This window comes from Salvelinus namaycush, chromosome 3 (assembly GCF_016432855.1).
Source record: "Salvelinus namaycush isolate Seneca chromosome 3, SaNama_1.0, whole genome shotgun sequence".
Classification (NCBI taxonomy): Eukaryota; Metazoa; Chordata; class Actinopteri; order Salmoniformes; family Salmonidae; genus Salvelinus; species Salvelinus namaycush.
The window spans coordinates 93,144,435-93,165,043 of record NC_052309.1 but is presented as its reverse complement, the minus strand read 5'-3'; the positions used below and the strand labels follow the sequence as shown (position 1 = coordinate 93,165,043).

Sequence of the window (20,609 nt, the reverse complement as noted above, 5' to 3'; positions counted from 1 at the left end):
ACATAGTCAGCTGTTCTATCCTAGTACATAGTCAGCTGTTCTATCCTAGTACATAGTCAGCTGTTCTATCCTAGTACATAGTCAGCTGTTCTATCCTAGTACATAGTCAGCTGTTCTATCCTAGTACATAGTCAGCTGTTCTATCCTAGTACATAGTCAGCTGTTCTATCCTAGTACATAGTCAGCTGTTCTATCCTCGTACATAGTCAGCTGTTCTATCCTAGTACATAGTCAGCTGTTCTATCGCGCTTGAAATGATGTCTGAGGGGGGAAAGAACAGTGTTCGTTGTTGGAAGTAATGTCTTTGTTGTTATAATATCGCAAATGGACATGGCAGTTTCACAGATTCCAACTTTAATATCGATTCAGGAAATAATAAAGCATGACATTGTCATCTGAAGGCAAAATGGCGGTGTGGGAATACAATAGTCCAAATAGAACCAGAGGCCCTGGACTCATATCACATTCTATCCTATCTGCTCTGGGGCTCTCCCTGGGCACAAACTCCAGGCTTCGACTTGAACTGACATTTACAGGCAAAGGTTCTGTAAATTTGCTTTTAAAATCTATATGCATGGCATTTCTGTTCCTCTCATTGATTTGAGGGTAAGTGAACCAAATAGATTTGTTAGTGGTTGTCAAATTACAGGCCCAAAAGTGATGCAATGCATGTAATAGTCATAGCAAATCCATCATATAGAAAAAGAATACATTTCTAGGTAAGCAACATCCAACAAGAGAAGGCCAGAAATTACATGTATATCATGCCATGTAAAGGTTGAGTGTTCTAAAATTAGATTACTTTGTATTAGGCTTGTAATGTTCCCACACACCCTCTCCTACCATCATCAGGCACTGAATTGAACTGTACAAACGTGGCAGCGACTGACATCTGTTGGATAGTGATGGAACTGTATGTTGTTGTGGTAATATCCCAGCCAGGGACCGCAGATACCTATTGGACAGATATAGGGACAACATATTATGGATTAGATGCCCTTGGCCCTGCCCTAGTACTATCCTGACTTTATTCATCGAGTGATTCTCCACTGCATGTCAGACGGACCATTACATGCTGTCGAAGGCGAATTCCCTCCCGTTTTATTGCTTATCAACGTTGTTGATTGTAGGCTAATCACGAGAGGATGTCCTGAATCAGTTCGACATAGGCACTGCTGTAACACTTGAGTTATTATTATTGTGATTTATGTGGCTTGTTGTAGTTCTTAGTGATATCGATCTTCTCTTCATTTGTAAATGTTATATCACCACTTCAAGGATACACTTTTTCTAGACTTTTGGCTCCCTTCAAGTAAAAGAGCCGGAACATTTGGCTAACAAACGTCGTTTTTTTTTTTTTTTTTTTTTAACCTTCATTTAACTAGGCAAGTCAGTTAAGAACAAATGTACAATGATGGCCTACCCTGGCCAAACCTGGACGACGCAGGGACTCCCAATCTCGGCCGGATGCGATACAGCCTGGATTCAAACCAAGGACTGTAGTGACGCCTCTTGCACTAATATGCAGTGCCTTAGACGCTGTGCCACTCGGGAGCCCAATATGCGTAAACATTCACCCAGAACAATGAAAGAAAATGCAACTTTCCAATGTACAGCCCAGAAGTTAGGCCACCATTATGTCAGATCGTGAAATGCGTGTTCAAATAGATTTGTACCTGGCCAAATTATTAGATGGCCTGAAAAACTAAAACAAACAATAGTAGCAATATGCAAATCAGGTAGCCAAATGAACGGTTCTTTCATCCGATGCGATTCGGCTCCCGACGTTCACCAAAAAGATTCGTTCAAAAAGAACCGTTCGTTCGCGAACGACCCATCACTATATTATGTCAAATTGCAGCAACAGGTTTGAGCCTGATAAAGTTTTGTTTCTCAATGTATCAAGACTGCGGCAGGGAATTAGGCTAGACCTATGCCTACCTGTGAGTGTGAAAGAAAGGGAAGGTTAGCCTAAATAAATTGTGTCCAGTGTTTTTTCAATTATGAATCTTTGTATTGATAAATAGGATATGGATTATAATTATTCCATAGATTATACATATTCTGCCCACGTGGTTGGCTATTGGTCGCCTCCAGGGAGCGCCCTACACCTGCCAGTGTCCACTGTAGACTGTTACCTTTCATAGCACTAATGAATGACGTCGAATAATAACACCATGCCCGCCTACCTTTCCCACCAACCGACTCACTGTTAATCGAAGCAGAAGTTTGACAGCTCAGCTTTTACCCCAGGCAGTCCTTTGAGAACGCACCGTTGCACTTCACTTTTGCATTCGGAAGAAATTGTCTCTCCCTTTTTCATGACCGACTACTGTAGTAGGGAAAGACAGGTAAATAGGATCTTTCTCGGCAGGCTATATGGAGCGCGCGCATGTTATGAAGAACTCGATGAGTCGATAGTGTCACATATTTATTCTGTCTGGGGAGTTTATTCTGGACATTTGTATTGTTTTAAACGGGCGCTTAAAGGGATATAACCATGTCGAGGGACCCTGAAGAAGTGAACAAGCTCACCGAAAGTACATACAAGGTAACGACCGTATGAGCCCATGTGTTGCTTGAATCAATGTATTATAATTAACTGTGAAAGAACCTTTATGAGATACCATAAATGGTCGGGCTTTCCCCGTGAAAACACCTCCCATATAAACACCTGCAATGTTGTTTTACTATGTAGGGTAATAACTTCCTCAGTTGTCAGAAGTTACCCGAATTCCCGAAAGTGGTGTTGATAACAGGTTGCTCACTACTTGTCACCCAAATATTGTAGGCCTATAGCCAGAGAGACTAGATATAAACTATATATACAAAAGTATGTGGACACCCCTTCAAATTAGTGGATTCGACTATTTCAGCCACACCGGTTGCCGACAGTTGAGCTGCCCCAGTCAACTGTAAGTGCTGTTATTGTGAAGTGGAAACTTCTAGCTCAGCTGCGAAGTGGTAGGCCACAAAAGCTCACAGAACTGGAAAGCTGAGGCACATAGCACATAAAAATCCTCTGTCCTCGGTTGCAACACTCACTACCGAGTTCCAAACTGCCTCTGGAAGCAACGTCAGCACAAGAGCTGTTCGATGTGAGCTTCATGAAATAGGTTTCCATGTCCAAGCAGCCGCCCACAAGCCTAAGCTCACCATCCACAATGCCAAACGTCGGCTGGAGTGGTGTAAAGTTCGTCGACATTGGACTCTGGAGCAGTGGAAACGCGTTCTCTGGAGTGATGAATCAAGCTTCACCATCTGGCAGTCCGACAGACTAATCTGGGTTTGGCGGATGCCAGGAGAACACTACCTGCCCAAATGCATAGTGCCAACTGTAAAGTTTGGTGGAGGAGCAATAATGGTCTGGGGCTGTTTTTCATGCTTTGGGCTGGGCCCCTTAGTTCCAGCGAAGGGAACTCTTAACGCTACAGCATACAATGACATGCTAGACGATTCTGTGCTTCCAACTTTGTGGCAACAGTTTGGGGAAGGCCTTTTCCTGTTTCAGCATGTCAATGCCCCTGTGCACAAAGCGAGGTCCATACAGAAATAGTTTGTTGAGATCGGTGTGGAAGAACCTGCACAGAACCCTGACCTCAACCCCATCGAACACCTTTGGGATGAATTGGAACGCCGACTGCGATCCAGGCCTAATTGCCCAATATCAGCCCTAACTAATTCTCTTGTGGCTGAATAGAAGCAAGTCCCCGCATTAATGTTCCAACATCTAGTGGAAAGCCTTACCAGAAGAGTGGAGGCTGTTATAGCAGCAGGGGCGGTGCAACTCCATATTATGCCCATGATTTTGGAATGAGATGTTCGATGAGCAGGTGTCAACATACTTTTGGTCATGTAGTGTACTATTGTACTATGCTATGCATGTACAGTAGACACACATGCCATAGGCTACTAAGAACATTATGTAGAGGAGAGATGGGCAACTTTGAAGCAGATGGGGGCCACAAAAAATAGGAACTCATCATGAGGGGCCGCAGTGGCTCGTGGGTCTGCGTACCCACATCCATACCCACACACGCAGTCAGAGCGGCCCTAGCCGAAGATCATTTTTGAAAAAGTTTTAGAGTTAATTTCCTGCAATTGTACACATTTTGCCATTAGGTGGGGACAAATGTTTGCAGTATTTAATTATATCAGATGATCAATGGGGCCCCCGGTTGGTAATTCCACCATGCTTAGCCTACTACAAGTTTAGATAGCATGCCGTTAGATTAATTTACCAATCTAAAAAATGTTAGCTGACATGGGCTAATCGAGTGACTGACATAACAACCGATCTGGGGATGCACAACCAACTTTCGAAAATTGATCCGCAGGCCGCCAGTTGCCTGTCCCTGATGTAGAGGCACAAAACATAATACTTCTGTCGTGAGAGGCTTCAGTTAGCCTACACCGCTTGTGCCTAGCATCATTGTGCAGGCTTTCAAGTAGCCTACTGTATACAGTTAAGTTCACTGTGATAATGAATAAGGGTTGTCCTCACTATACCCTTCTTCATAGTGTAGCCCAGCTGTGATGTATTGTCATGATTTGACCGGCTACACTTGCCGTCAGGCAGGGTCTGAGTCTGGCTGGTTAGAGAGAATAGAAAGCATAATAGCAGAGAAGTACTCCCCCTCATTGTTTTCTCCACCACATGTAATCCTTTTTATCCCATCGTTAGTTCCCTAATGTCCATTGACCACGCACCAGCTGTGTCAGTTAATGGCCTCTCATTTTGACAGATGAGTAGGTGGTATAAAATCTATTGCTGGGAAAGCTGTCTTTTTGGGGGGGGGAAACTGTTTCTATCTGTCTCTGTTGTCTTGGGTCGCTTTTTTTCTACATTTGATTATCACAAATGCTACTTACAGTGTTATATCAGAATACAATTACCCTAAGTGTTACAGTATCCACATCAATGGATTAATTTGACACTTGTCAAAGCCATTGGAAAAACTGTTTTTAGTAGTCATACCCATTAATTAACCCCCTAGAGTCGATGTCCGCGCCCCCGCATAATAACAAAATCCCCATCAAATCCGCCTGTTTAAGCCAGATATCTGGTGGCCCAGCTACAGCTGTGTTTGTCAGACCATGAGACATCCTGAAAATCAGGCTTCTCACAAAAACATCTGTAGTGTCCAAACGGTTTGGCCTACAGATGAGACTCTCACGAACACAATGGTGTTCTTCGTTTATCTCAAACATGCTTACAAGACTCGTCTGAATGTAACCTGGTACCAGTTTAAAACATTTATTGAAGTATATGGAATTATTTTAGTGCCCCCAAAAAAGGGGTTAAATATGGGTAAAAATATAATACCAATTATTTCCTGATCTTTCTTATATCTGATATAAGGACAGACACTTTAAAACAAAGTTCCTTTTGATTTATTTTTCCATGTATGAATCTATTATTCAATGCGGTTCGATGGGCTAATAGCAGTATGGCCAAATTCAGTGTTTCATCAAATATTTATTTTTTGATACCTATAGGGGTCCTAATATCAAATCAAGCTTTATTTATATAGCACATTTCAGACATGAATGCAACGCAATGCGCTTCACAGGAAAAAACATGAGTTAATAAAAACCAAAAAATTTACTACACAACAAAGATAAGAGGATAAAAACTAAAGAATAAAAGAAAAGCACCCTAAGGAAAAGCAAAACTAAGAGGAAAGCTAGAAAGATTCCAAATCTAATGGCTAAATGATCCTTGGTATGACCATCTTAAAACAATTCCATATGTTCACTTAATAGAACACCCCCCCCCCCCTCACCGGCTTAGACTCTTAAGGATGAATTAGCTATTACTGTGTAACTCGCTCTGCTTGGTGTCAAGTGTTGCACCCTCACAGTGCACACACTCGACAGGTTGTTGAGTGATAGGGTGTGCTCTCTCTCTTTCTCTCTGCAATATGAAAGAAGGAACAAGTGGATGCCTTGATGTGCCTCACTGGCATTGAAGTCCACCTCAGAGAGCAGTTAGACTGAGTTAGACTTTGGTCCCCTGAGACAGTCAGAACAGGAACAGAACAGCCCCCCTTTAGCTCCTCTCTCTCCTTGAGGTGATGATGAAACGGAGGGAAAACTGTCCCCAGGTTTAATTATTTAGCTGCAGTTTGACTGTGGTAAGATTAGACGGCCTCCCCCTCCTACTCCAACATCACCAGTTAGGTCTCAGTGGTAGGCAAGTCAACTGAGCTGCTCCTGACTGCTTCTCATGCTTATTTACATGGCCTTTATTCCTAATATGATGTGAGTACATGCAAAAGAGGATCCATGAGGGTTGAAATGGTGCTATTTAAAATATTACCTGGGAGCCAAGCAGCATTATGCAGGTTTTTATTTCCTTCTGAATAATAGAGACCTGCTTGAGCATATAGTACTGGATGAATTATAACCTGCCTCTGTATTATAACATACATATTTGCCGTGCTCTCTAAAATAAGAAGTTTACTGCCAAATCAGTTGACTCCCCAGTGAATTGCATACTGTCTACTTTTCATTGTGTAGTTTACTGTGCGACTGCATAGCCATAACGTACTACACTGCACTGGAGTCTCCTGCTGCCTTGTTCATAGACAAGACTGTACGGATATGCTACTATGGTTTTATAAATCATTTCCCAGATTCTTGGGTGTAACTCACCCTTATCTTTCCAAACAGTAGGTAAACATGATATAACAGGGCATGTCATTAATACATAAGAAAGCTGTCAAATAAGAGAAGAAGTGTGTACAGGAAGAAAGACCCCTGAGACAATGATCATGATCCCACAGAGAATCAATTATATAGGATGATAACGGAGCTGACATTACTGGTCCCCCAAGGATCCATATCAGTCAAATCCATTGTCATTTTTTAGAATGGAGGCTTCTGGGAAAATGAAGAAAATATGACGGAGACTTCTGAGAGAGACCTTGTGTTCCTGATTTATTGAAATCCATTGGAGCTGTCAATCAAAAAAGCCTCTTGATATTGGAAATGATCTCTAAACATGCATAATAACATGCATAATATCATGCATAATAACATAATATAATAACATGCATAATAACATGCATCACTCTCTCGCTTTTAGATTTTAGATTTCCTCTTCTTTCTCTCCATCTACTCCCATATTCTGTTTCCATTTGTGTCTCGTTCTCAGTCAGAGGAATGGCACTGTTGCCATTGGAATGCAGATGAAAGCCAGAGTGTAGGCCACAGTCCTTTGTCAATCTCTGGTTAATCATTGGCTGCTTTGGTCATAGTTTGTAGAGCTAACTGTATTAGTTTAGTTTAGAGGTCATTAGTCACATGCACAGGTTAGCAGATGTAATTGCAGGGTACAGGGAAATTCTTACGCTCCAACAGTGCAGGTCAAGAGAAGTGAATGGGGCAATAACACAAATTATAATATACACTTATTTACCACTGTAACAATGATAAATGTCCATTGGGGTGTGTGTGTGGGGGGGGGGCAAGTAGCTGACTAGTGGTGGCTATTCAGCAGCCTGAGGGTCTGGGGGTAGAAGCTATTGGCCAGTGTGTCCGTTTTAGACATGATGCTCTTATACAGAGTGATGTAAGTGGGGAGAACAGGCCGTGCCTGAGATCCCTGAGGTTCTTATTGGTCTTCCTGTGACACCTGGTGTTGTAGGTGACCTGTAGGGCAGGCAGTGTGCACCCAATGGTGCGTTGGTCTGAGTCACACCCTCTGTAGCCGTGTGAATGGTGTACCTACTCACTCACTGACTCCTTTTCCTGTCGCTCGTTTAATCAATCACTCTATACGTCACTCACTCACTCACGAACACTAAAGTGAGAAAAGGCTGAGAATATCTCATGTTGATGTGACGGTGACCCCATTTAACCCAACTACCCATCTTCTCTCCTCTTCCCAGAATGTAATGGAACAGTTCAACCCTGGGCTCAGGAACCTGGTCAACCTGGGGAAGAGCTATGAGAAATCAGTGGCAGGTGAGCAGCCGTCTTACTGCTGAACTGTCCTGTACTGTACTGTATTCTATTGCCATGGCAGGTTACTTGGTTACCAGAACATGTCTCTGACCATTATTTAGCTTCAGTTATCTCATGCATTAGTCATAGAGGGGTTCATTGTTTAAAGCTGTATTATATGTTTAATAAACAGTAGGTCTGATTTTAAATTCAGGGTGCTTGTGTAGTAGTTCCTTTACACTCTGCATTGCCACATTTTGTAAAGCTATACTTATTTTTTTTACAGCGATGAGCCTGGCTGGAAAGGTGTACTTTGATGCGGTCTCTAAGATCGGGGAGAATGCTGCGGTCTCTCCTGTCTCCAGGGAGTTGGGTAAGTCTTACCTCCCTGGCCATGTTACAGTCCATATCTGAACGTCTCTGATTTAACTCCATTGAGACCCTTGGTAGACCTCTTTTGGATCTCTTATTGATCTTTGTAGATTCATCACCTATCCCCTTGGTGAGGGGGTTGGTGCCAATAGTCCCTCCCATCCCAATGCCTCCCTCAAACCCAGCTGTGGAGCTGAGCTTTGGCTGGACTGTACTGTATGTACAGGAGTTAATCTTCAACGTGGTCACCAGCCAGACAATAGCTCCAGTATTGTGGCACCCATACGCCTTAAATATACTACACCTCCAACTGGGATTAAATCCCATGGAGGAAAACTACACTGATTTGACTTGCTCTGCCCAGTGATAACACCAATACACTTTAGCACTGCAAGGATCCACATCTGTCCCCTGAATCTGGATGCTCATTTGCAGCCCAGTGTGTGGGCTGCAAAAACCCTATTTTCCCAAACCCTGAATCTAACACCTAACCCCAAAACCTTAAGCTTAAAATAGCATTTGAACAAATTCAGGACCTGAACAAATTCAGGACATTCAGGTGAATTGATAGGACATTGAGGTCCTGATAATGTAGGAAAACAAGTATAGCTCAGTCTTACTGTGCAGCAGGATTTAATCAGCAGCTTGCCCCAGTGCAGCAGGGAAGCCCAGACAGTACCACACACACACACACACACATACACACACACACACACACACACACACACACACACACACGCTGGGCTGCAAATGAGCATCCAGATTCAGGGGACAGATGTGGATCCTTTCAGTGCTAAAGTGTATTGGTGTTATCACTATTTTGAGTGGAATTTCTGCTGCAGCGCCTCAGCTGGTTGCTGCTGGAGTAAAACCATAGCCGTGGGATGTAGGGGTGCTGCAGCCCCTCAGCTGGTTGCTGCTGGAGTAAAACCATAGCCGTGGGATGTAGGGGTGCTGCAGCACCTCAGCTGGTTGCTGCTGGAGTAAAACCATAGCCCTGGGATGTAGGGGTGCTGCAGCCCCTCAGCTGGTTGCTGCTGGAGTAAAACCATAGCCGTGGGATGTAGGGGTGCTGCAGCGCCTCAGCTGGTTGCTGCTGGAGTAAAACCATAGCCGTGGGATGTAGGGGTGCTGCAGCCCCTCAGCTGGTTGCTGCTGGAGTAAAACCATAGCCGTGGGATGTAGGGGTGCTGCAGCCCCTCAGCTGGTTGCTGCTGGAGTAAAACCATAGCCGTGGGATGTAGGGGTGCTACAGCCCCTCAGCTGGTTGCTGCTGGAGTAAAACCATAGCCGTGGGATGTAGGGGTGCTGCAGCACCTCAGCTGGTTGCTGCTGGAGTAAAACCATAGCCGTGGGATGTAGGGGTGCTGCAGCCCCTCAGCTGGTTGCTGCTGGAGTAAAACCATAGCCCTGGGATGTAGGGGTGCTGCAGCCCCTCAGCTGGTTGCTGCTGGAGTAAAACCATAGCCCTGGGATGTAGGGGTGCTGCAGCCCCTCAGCTGGTTGCTGCTGGAGTAAAACCATAGCCCTGGGATGTAGGGGTGCTGCAGCCCCTCAGCTGGTTGCTGCTGGAGTAAAACCATAGCCCTGGGATGTAGGGGTGCTGCAGCACCCCCTGATAAATCACCATAAAAATATAAAAAAATTAGGAAGAACATGCTGTAAGGGCTTCTGTTGTCTCTGGTAAGGCTATGATGTTAGGGCACAGGAGGTTGGTGGCACCTTAATTTGGGAGGACGGGCTCGTGGTAATGACTGGAGCGGAATCGGTGGAACGGTATCAAATACATCAAACATGGTTTCCATGTCTTTGATGCCATTCCATGTGCTCCGTTCCAGCCCTTATTATGAGCCGTCCTCCCCTCAGCAGCCTACACTGTGTTAGGGGTTCTGCTGTCTCTGGTAAGCTATGCTGTTAGGGGTTCTGCTGTCTCTGGTAAAGCTATGCTGTTAGGGGTTCTGCTGTCTCTGGTAAAGCTATGCTGTTAGGGGTTCTGCTGTCTCTGGTAAAGCTATGCTGTTAGGGGTTCTGCTGTCTCTGGTAAAGCTATGCTGTTAGGGGTTCTGCTGTCTCTGGTAAAGCTATGCTGTTAGGGGTTCTGCTGTCTCTGGTAAAGCTATGCTGTTAGGGGTTCTGCTGTCTCTGGTAAAGCTATGCTCTTAGGGGTTCTGCTGTCCTCCATTGCGACTACCCTCCGCTGCTTTACCTTTGTCCGCAGCAGTAACAGCAACCCAGTATGTGTGTTTCCATTGTCCAGTTCTTTTAATAGTGTACCATTTAATTCAATAGAATTCCCCCTACAGGAAAATCTAAATAAAGGATTGCGGTAGGGAACCCAGTCAGAGGCAGTCAGTAGCAGTTCTGTATGTGTCTGTAGTTTCTATTCCTCCCGGTCCTGTAACTGATCCATGTGAAAGGGAACCTGTTATAGGTGAGGCTTTGACCTCTCCACCCAGCTGAGTCACACTGACCGCTGGCCCTAATCCTCCCCCTGTGTCGGGGACAGTCAGGAAAAAGGTGCAGGGTGTATAGAGTCCTCTGTGTCTAATCTAGCATAATGAAGGCTGTTAACCCAGAGCACTGTGTGAATACAGCTGTTTATATACAGTGCATTCAGAAAATATTCAGACCCATTGACTTTTTCCACATTTTGTAACGTTACAGCCTTATTCTAAAATTGATTAAATATGTTTTTCTCCTCATCAATCTGCACACAATACCCCATAATAACAAAGCAAGGTTTTTTGACAATTTTGAAAATGTGTATATATATATTTTTTTAAATAACACTGAAATATTACATATACATAAGTATTCAGACCCATCACTCAGTACTTTGTTGAAGGACCCTTGGCGGTGATTACAGCCTTGCGTCTTCTTGGGTATGATGCTAAAAGCTTACCGTCTTGAGTCTTCTTGGGAATGACGCTACAAGCTTGGCACACCTATATTTATTCTCTGCAGATCCTCTCAAGCTCTGTCAGGTTGGATGGGAGCATCACTGCACAGCTATTTTCAGGTCTCTCCAGAGATGTTCGATCTGGTTCATGTCCAGGCTCTGGCTGGGCCACTCAAGGACATTCAGAGACTTGTCCTGAAGCCACTCCTGCGTTGTCTTGGCTGTGTGCTAAGGGTCGTTGTCCTGTTGGAAGGTGAACCTTCACCCCAGTCTGAGCGCTCTGTAGCAGGTTTTCGTCAAGGATCTCGCTGTACTTTGCGCCGTTCATCTTTCCCACAATCCTAACTAGTCTCCCAGTCTCTGCTGCTGAAAAACATCCCTGCAGCATGATCCTGCCACCACCATGCTTCACCGTAGGGATGGTGCCAGGTTTCCTCCAGACGTGACGCTTAGCATTCAGGCCAAAGAGTTCAATCTTGGTTTTGTCAGACCAGAGAATCATGTTTATCATGGTCTGAGAGTCCTTTAGGGGCCTTTTGGCAAACTCTAAGCGGGCTGTCGTGTGCCTTTTTAGTGAGGAGTGGTTTCCGTCTGGCCACTCTACCATAAAGGCCTGATTGGTGGAGTGCTGCAGAGATGGTTGTCCTTCTGGAAGGTTCTCCCATCTCCGCAGAGGTACTCTGGAGCTCTGTCAGGGTGACCATCGGGTTCTTGGTCAACTCCCTGACCAAGGCCCTTCTTCCCCGATTGCTCACTTTGGCCAGGCAGCCAGCTCAAGGAAGAGTCTTGGTGGTTCGAAACTTCTTCCATTTAAGAATGATGGAGGCCACTGTGTTCTTGGGGACCTTCAATACTGCAGACATTTTTTGGTACCCTTCCCAAGATCTGTGCCTCGACACAATCCTGTCTCGGAGCTCTACGGACAATTCCTTTGACCTCACGGCTTGGTTTTTGCTCTGACATGCACTGTCAACTGTGGGACCTGATATAGACAGGTGTGTGCCTTTCCAAATCATGTCCAATCAATTGAATTTGCCACAGATGGACTCCAATCAAGTTGTAGAAACATCTCAAGGATGATGAGTGGAAACAGGATGCACCTGAGCTCAATTTCGAGTCTCATAGCAAAGGGTCTGAATACTTATGTAAATAAGGTATTTCTTGTTTATATTTTGAAATAATTTGCAAACATTTCTGAAAACCTGTTTTCGCTTTGTCTTTGTGGGGTTTTGTGTGTACATTGATGATGATTTTTTCAAACATGTAATTATTTTTTAGAATAAGGCCTTAAGGTAACAAAATGTGGAAAAAGTGAAGGGGTCTGATAACTTTCCTTAATGTACTGTATAGCAGACCGCTAAGTAATGCTTGACCAGTGACCACCACATGCAGCTGCCTCTGAGAACAATGTGGCTTTACTCTTCGCCAACTGACTTGTCAGGACCAATGCGATCAATACAAAGAACTCTGATTTAATGTACAGTATGATCCAAAGTTGGGGCCCTCTATATTTGAATTACAGTACATCGATTCAGGAATTGAACTGGGCATGTACTCTAACTTCAAGTGGAAAGGATCTTTCACATCTTACGTTCCTGCATTGACTTCTATTGACTTGAGCACTGTCATATTGGGAAATGAATATGGCAGCAACTACTCCTTTCCAGGTCCTGTATGTAAAAAGATCTGAGTGTCGGCCCATAACCACTAAGTCCTATTTCCTCAGCCTTTATCTTGGAACGTTAAAGTCGAAATTCATGGAAAAGCTGTAAGGACAAATGGCCTACCGGTCGGTCAATGATAAGGATGCATGTTGCGAGAGCCTTCCTATCAGAGCCTGATAAACCCTGAGTTGCAGCAGTCTCTGCGTCAGTCAGGCCTCCCTCCGTACCTCTGTAACCTGTTGAATATCTGGAGTCTACTGAGCTGCCACAGAGAAACCTGAGCTGATCAGCCCAGAAACCAGAGACTCTTGAGAGTCAGTGGAGGATTGACACATACCTTCCTTCCCTCCCTCTCCTGCTTCTTCCCTCCACGTCCACCTCCTCCCCTCCCTCCCTCTCCTGCTTCCTCCCTCCACCTCCAGGGTTCAAATGTCAGCGTGAAGGACTGTCCTTTTATTCTTTCATCCAGGAAGCCAAACACCCAGACTCATGACCTTTTCTGGTTGACATTGCGAGCAGTCACTGTCACAGTTGACCTAATGAAGATAGAGAAGATGGAGGATTGAACAAGACACAGTAGTCCTTACTGTTCTTAATATCATGAAACCCTGTTCACTGTCTCACTGTCTCTGAGATGTAACCCAACTCTCTGTTCACTGTCTCACTGTCTCTGAGATGTAACCCAACTCTCTGTTCTCTGTCTCACTGTCTCTGAGATGTAACCCAACTCTCTGTTCTCTGTCTCACTGTCTCTGAGATGTAACCCAACTCTCTGTTCACTGTCTCACTGTCTCTGAGATGTAACCCAACTCTCTGTTCTCTGTCTCACTGTCTCTGAGATGTAACCCAACTCTCTGTTCACTGTCTCACTGTCTCTGAGATGTAACCCAACTCTCTGTTCTCTGTCTCACTGTCTCTGAGATGTAACCCAACTCTCTGTTCTCTGTCTCACTGTCTCTGAGATGTAACCCAACTCTCTGTTCTCTGTCTCACCGTCTCTGAGATGTAACCCAACTCTCTGTTCTCTGTCTCACTGTCTCTGAGATGTAACCCAACTCTCTGTTCTCTGTTCACTGTCTCTGAGATGTAACCCAACTCTCTGTTCTCTGTTCACTGTCTCTGAGATGTAACCCAACTCTCTGTTCTCTGTCTCACTGTCTCTGAGATGTAACCCAACTCTCTGTTCACTGTCTCACTGTCTCTGAGATGTAACCCAACTCTCTGTTCTCTGTCTCACTGTCTCTGAGATGTAACCCAACTCTCTGTTCTCTGTCTCACTGTCTCTGAGATGTAACCCAACTCTCTGTTCTCTGTCTCACCGTCTCTGAGATGTAACCCAACTCTCTGTTCTCTGTCTCACTGTCTCTGAGATGTAACCCAACTCTCTGTTCTCTGTTCACTGTCTCTGAGATGTAACCCAACTCTCTGTTCTCTGTTCACTGTCTCTGAGATGTAACCCAACTCTCTGTTCTCTGTCTCACTGTCTCTGAGATGTAACCCAACTCTCTGTTCACTGTCTCACTGTCTCTGAGATGTAACCCAACTCTCTGTTCACTGTCTCTGAGATGTAACCCAACTCTCTGTCTCACTGTCTCTGAGATGTAACCGAACTCTCTGTTCACTGTCTCTGAGATGTAACCCAACTCTCTGTTCACTGTCTCTGAGATGTAACCCAACTCTCTGTTCTCTGTCTCACTGTCTCTGAGATGTAACCCAACTCTCTGTTCACTGTCTCTGAGATGTAACCGAACTCTCTGTTCTGTCTCACTGTCTCTGAGATGTAACCCAACTCTCTGTTCTGTCTCACTGTCTCTGAGATGTAACCCAACTCTCTGTTCACTGTCTCTGAGATGTAACCGAACTCTCTGTTCACTGTCTCTGAGATGTAACCCAACTCTCTGTTCACTGTCTCTGAGATGTAACCCAACTCTCTGTTCACTGTCTCTGAGATGTAACCCAACTCTCTGTTCACTGTCTCTGAGATGTAACCCAACTCTCTGTCTCACTGTCTCTGAGATGTAACCCAACTCTCTGTTCACTGTCTCTGAGATGTAACCCAACTCTCTGTTCACTGTCTCTGAGATGTAACCCAACTCTCTGTTCACTGTCTCTGAGATGTAACCCAACTCTCTGTTCACTGTCTCTGAGATGTAACCCAACTCTCTGTTCACTGTCTCTGAGATGTAACCCAACTCTCTGTTCACTGTCTCTGAGATGTAACCCAACTCTCTGTTCACTGTCTCTGAGATGTAACCCAACTCTCTGTTCACTGTCTCTGAGATGTAACCCAACTCTCTGTTCACTGTCTCTGAGATGTAACCCAACTCTCTGTCTCACTGTCTCTGAGATGTAACCCAACTCTCTGTTCTCTGTCTCACTGTCTCTGAGATGTAACCCAACTCTCTGTTCACTGTCTCACTGTCTCTGAGATGTAACCCATCTCTCTGTTCTCTGTCTCACTGTCTCTGAGATGTAACCCAACTCTCTGTTCTCTGTCTCACTGTCTCTGAGATGTAACCCAACTCTCTGTTCTCTGTCTCACTGTCTCTGAGATGTAACACAACTCTCTGTTCTCTGTCTCACTGTCTCTGAGATGTAACCCAACTCTCTGTTCACTGTCTCTGAGATGTAACCCAACTCTCTGTTCACTGTCTCTGAGATGTAACCCAACTCTCTGTTCACTGTCTCTGAGATGTAACCCAACTCTCTGTTCTCTGTCTCACTGTCTCTGAGATGTAACCCAACTCTGTTCTCTGTCTCACTGTCTCTGAGATGTTACCCTACTCTCTGTTCACTGTCTCACTGTCTCTGAGATGTAACCCAACTCTCTGTTCACTGTCTCTGAGATGTAACCCAACTCTCTGTTCACTGTCTCTGAGATGTAACCCAACTCTCTGTCTCACTGTCTCTGAGATGTAACCCAACTCTCTGTTCACTGTCTCTGAGATGTAACCCAACTCTCTGTTCACTGTCTCTGAGATGTAACCCAACTCTCTGTTCACTGTCTCTGAGATGTAACCCAACTCTCTGTTCACTGTCTCTGAGATGTAACCCAACTCTCTGTTCACTGTCTCTGAGATGTAACCCAACTCTCTGTTCTCTGTCTCACCGTCTCTGAGATGTAACCCAACTCTCTGTTCTCTGTCTCACCGTCTCTGAGATGTAACCCAACTCTCTGTTCTCTGTCTCACCGTCTCTGAGATGTAACCCAACTCTCTGTTCTCTGTCTCACTGTCTCTGAGATGTAACCCAACTCTCTGTTCGCTGTCTCACTGTCTCTGAGATGTAACCCAACTCTCTGTTCTCTGTCTCACTGTCTCTGAGATGTAACCCAACTCTCTGTTCTCTGTCTCACTGTCTCTGAGATGTAACCCAACTCTCTGTTCTCTGTCTCACTGTCTCTGAGATGTAACCCAACTCTCTGTTCTCTGTCTCACTGTCTCTGAGATGTAACCCAACTCTCTGTTCACTGTCTCTGAGATGTAACCCAACTCTCTGTTCTCTGTTCACTGTCTCTGAGATGTAACCCAACTCTCTGTTCTCTGTCTCACTGTCTCTGAGATGTAACCCAACTCTCTGTTCACTGTCTCTGAGATGTAACCCAACTCTGTTCTCTGTCTCACTGTCTCTGAGATGTTACCCTACTCTCTGTTCACTGTCTCACTGTCTCTGAGATGTAACCCAACTCTCTGTTCTCTGTCTCACTGTCTCTGAGATGTAACCCAACTCTCTGTTCTCTGTCTCACCGTCTCTGAGATGTAACCCAACTCTCTGTTCTCTGTCTCACTGTCTCTGAGATGTAACCCAACTCTCTGTTCTCTGTCTCACTGTCTCTGAGATGTAACCCAACTCTCTGTTCTCTGTCTCACCGTCTCTGAGATGTAACCCAACTCTCTGTTCTCTGTCTCACTGTCTCTGAGATGTAACCCAACTCTCTGTTCACTGTCTCTGAGATGTAACCCAACTCTCTGTTCTCTGTTCACTGTCTCTGAGATGTAACCCAACTCTCTGTTCTCTGTCTCACTGTCTCTGAGATGTAACCCAACTCTCTGTTCTCTGTCTCACCGTCTCTGAGATGTAACCCAACTCTCTTTTCTCTGTCTCACTGTCTCTGAGATGTAACCCAACTCTCTGTTCTCTGTCTCACTGTCTCTGAGATGTAACCCAACTCTCTGTTCACTGTCTCTGAGATGTAACCCAACTCTCTGTTCTCTGTCTCACCGTCTCTGAGATGTAACCCAACTCTCTGTTCTCTGTCTCACTGTCTCTGAGATGTAACCCAACTCTCTGTTCTCTGTCTCACCGTCTCTGAGATGTAACCCAACTCTCTGTTCTCTGTCTCACTGTCTCTGAGATGTAACCCAACTCTCTGTTCACTGTCTCTGAGATGTAACCCAACTCTCTGTTCTCTGTTCACTGTCTCTGAGATGTAACCCAACTCTCTGTTCTCTGTCTCACTGTCTCTGAGATGTAACCCAACTCTCTGTCTCACTGTCTCTGAGATGTAACCCAACTCTCTGTTCTCTGTCTCACTGTCTCTGAGATGTAACCCAACTCTCTGTTCACTGTCTCACTGTCTCTGAGATGTAACCCAACTCTCTGTTCTCTGTCTCACTGTCTCTGAGATGTAACCCAACTCTCTGTTCTCTGTCTCACTGTCTCTGAGATGTAACCCAACTCTCTGTTCTCTGTCTCACCGTCTCTGAGATGTAACCCAACTCTCTGTTCTCTGTCTCACTGTCTCTGAGATGTAACCCAACTCTCTGTTCTCTGTCTCACTGTCTCTGAGATGTAACCCAACTCTCTGTTCACTGTCTCTGAGATGTAACCCAACTCTCTGTTCTCTGTCTCACCGTCTCTGAGATGTAACCCAACTCTCTGTTCTCTGTCTCACCGTCTCTGAGATGTAACCCAACTCTCTGTTCTCTGTCTCACTGTCTCTGAGATGTAACCCAACTCTCTGTTCACTGTCTCTGAGATGTAACCCAACTCTCTGTTCTCTGTTCACTGTCTCTGAGATGTAACCCAACTCTCTGTTCTCTGTCTCACTGTCTCTGAGATGTAACCCAACTCTCTGTTCTCTGTCTCACTGTCTCTGAGATGTAACCCAACTCTCTGTTCTCTGTCTCACTGTCTCTGAGATGTAACCCAACTCTCTGTTCTCTGTCTCACTGTCTCTGAGATGTAACCCAACTCTCTGTTCACTGTCTCTGAGATGTAACCCAGCTCTCTGTTCACTGTCTCTGAGATGTAACCCAACTCTCTGTTCTCTGTCTCACTGTCTCTGAGATGTAACCCAACTCTCTGTTCTCTGTCTCACTGTCTCTGAGATGTAACCCAACTCTCTGTTCTCTGTCTCACTGTCTCTGAGATGTAACCCAACTCTCTGTTCTCTGTCTCACTGTCTCTGAGATGTAACCCAACTCTCTGTTCACTGTCTCTGAGATGTAACCCAACTCTCTGTTCTCTGTTCACTGTCTCTGAGATGTAACCCAACTCTCTGTTCTCTGTCTCACTGTCTCTGAGATGTAACCCAACTCTCTGTTCACTGTCTCTGAGATGTAACCCAACTCTGTTCTCTGTCTCACTGTCTCTGAGATGTTACCCTACTCTCTGTTCACTGTCTCACTGTCTCTGAGATGTAACCCAACTCTCTGTTCTCTGTCTCACTGTCTCTGAGATGTAACCCAACTCTCTGTTCTCTGTCTCACCGTCTCTGAGATGTAACCCAACTCTCTGTTCTCTGTCTCACTGTCTCTGAGATGTAACCCAACTCTCTGTTCTCTGTCTCACTGTCTCTGAGATGTAACCCAACTCTCTGTTCTCTGTCTCACCGTCTCTGAGATGTAACCCAACTCTCTGTTCTCTGTCTCACTGTCTCTGAGATGTAACCCAACTCTCTGTTCACTGTCTCTGAGATGTAACCCAACTCTCTGTTCTCTGTTCACTGTCTCTGAGATGTAACCCAACTCTCTGTTCTCTGTCTCACTGTCTCTGAGATGTAACCCAACTCTCTGTTCTCTGTCTCACCGTCTCTGAGATGTAACCCAACTCTCTTTTCTCTGTCTCACTGTCTCTGAGATGTAACCCAACTCTCTGTTCTCTGTCTCACTGTCTCTGAGATGTAACCCAACTCTCTGTTCACTGTCTCTGAGATGTAACCCAACTCTCTGTTCTCTGTCTCACCGTCTCTGAGATGTAACCCAACTCTCTGTTCTCTGTCTCACTGTCTCTGAGATGTAACCCAACTCTCTGTTCTCTGTCTCACCGTCTCTGAGATGTAACCCAACTCTCTGTTCTCTGTCTCACTGTCTCTGAGATGTAACCCAACTCTCTGTTCACTGTCTCTGAGATGTAACCCAACTCTCTGTTCTCTGTTCACTGTCTCTGAGATGTAACCCAACTCTCTGTTCTCTGTCTCACTGTCTCTGAGATGTAACCCAACTCTCTGTCTCACTGTCTCTGAGATGTAACCCAACTCTCTGTTCTCTGTCTCACTGTCTCTGAGATGTAACCCAACTCTCTGTTCACTGTCTCACTGTCTCTGAGATGTAACCCAACTCTCTGTTCTCTGTCTCACTGTCTCTGAGATGTAACCCAACTCTCTGTTCTCTGTCTCACTGTCTCTGAGATGTAACCCAACTCTCTGTTCTCTGTCTCACCGTCTCTGAGATGTAACCCAACTCTCTGTTCTCTGTCTCACTGTCTCTGAGATGTAACCCAACTCTCTGTTCTCTGTCTCACTGTCTCTGAGATGTAACCCAACTCTCTGTTCACTGTCTCTGAGATGTAACCCAACTCTCTGTTCTCTGTCTCACCGTCTCTGAGATGTAACCCAACTCTCTGTTCTCTGTCTCACCGTCTCTGAGATGTAACCCAACTCTCTGTTCTCTGTCTCACTGTCTCTGAGATGTAACCCAACTCTCTGTTCACTGTCTCTGAGATGTAACCCAACTCTCTGTTCTCTGTTCACTGTCTCTGAGATGTAACCCAACTCTCTGTTCTCTGTCTCACTGTCTCTGAGATGTAACCCAACTCTCTGTTCTCTGTCTCACTGTCTCTGAGATGTAACCCAACTCTCTGTTCTCTGTCTCACTGTCTCTGAGATGTAACCCAACTCTCTGTTCTCTGTCTCACTGTCTCTGAGATGTAACCCAACTCTCTGTTCACTGTCTCTGAGATGTAACCCAGCTCTCTGTTCACTGTCTCTGAGATGTAACCCAACTCTCTGTTCACTGTCTCTGAGATGTAACCCAACTCTCTGTTCTCTGTCTCACTGTCTCTGAGATGTAACCCAACTCTCTGTTCACTGTCTCTGAGATGTAACCCAACTCTGTTCTCTGTCTCACTGTCTCTGAGATGTTACCCTACTCTCTGTTCACTGTCTCACTGTCTCTGAGATGTAACCCAACTCTCTGTTCTCTGTCTCACTGTCTCTGAGATGTAACCCAACTCTCTGTTCTCTGTCTCACCGTCTCTGAGATGTAACCCAACTCTCTGTTCTCTGTCTCACTGTCTCTGAGATGTAACCCAACTCTCTGTTCTCTGTTCACTGTCTCTGAGATGTAACCCAACTCTCTGTTCTCTGTCTCACTGTCTCTGAGATGTAACCCAACTCTCTGTTCACTGTCTCACTGACTCTGAGATGTAACCCAACTCTCTGTTCTCTGTCTCACTGTCTCTGAGATGTAACCCAACTCTCTGTTCACTGTCTCTGAGATGTA

At 45.2% G+C, this 20,609-nt stretch overlaps 1 protein-coding gene across 1 annotated transcript in view; it reads left to right on the top strand.

The window, feature by feature from the left end:
* The first annotated feature begins 2,203 nt into the window (after positions 1-2,203).
* Positions 2,204-20,609, top strand: part of baiap2l1b (BAR/IMD domain containing adaptor protein 2 like 1b) — an 89,487-nt gene continuing 71,081 nt past the window's right edge. The window contains exons 1-3 of the mRNA XM_038987815.1: positions 2,204-2,551; positions 7,896-7,971; positions 8,237-8,323. Of these exons, the coding sequence (XP_038843743.1) occupies positions 2,501-2,551; positions 7,896-7,971; positions 8,237-8,323 (214 nt within the window). The 5' untranslated portion in view covers positions 2,204-2,500. The remainder of the gene's footprint in view (positions 2,552-7,895; positions 7,972-8,236; positions 8,324-20,609) is intronic.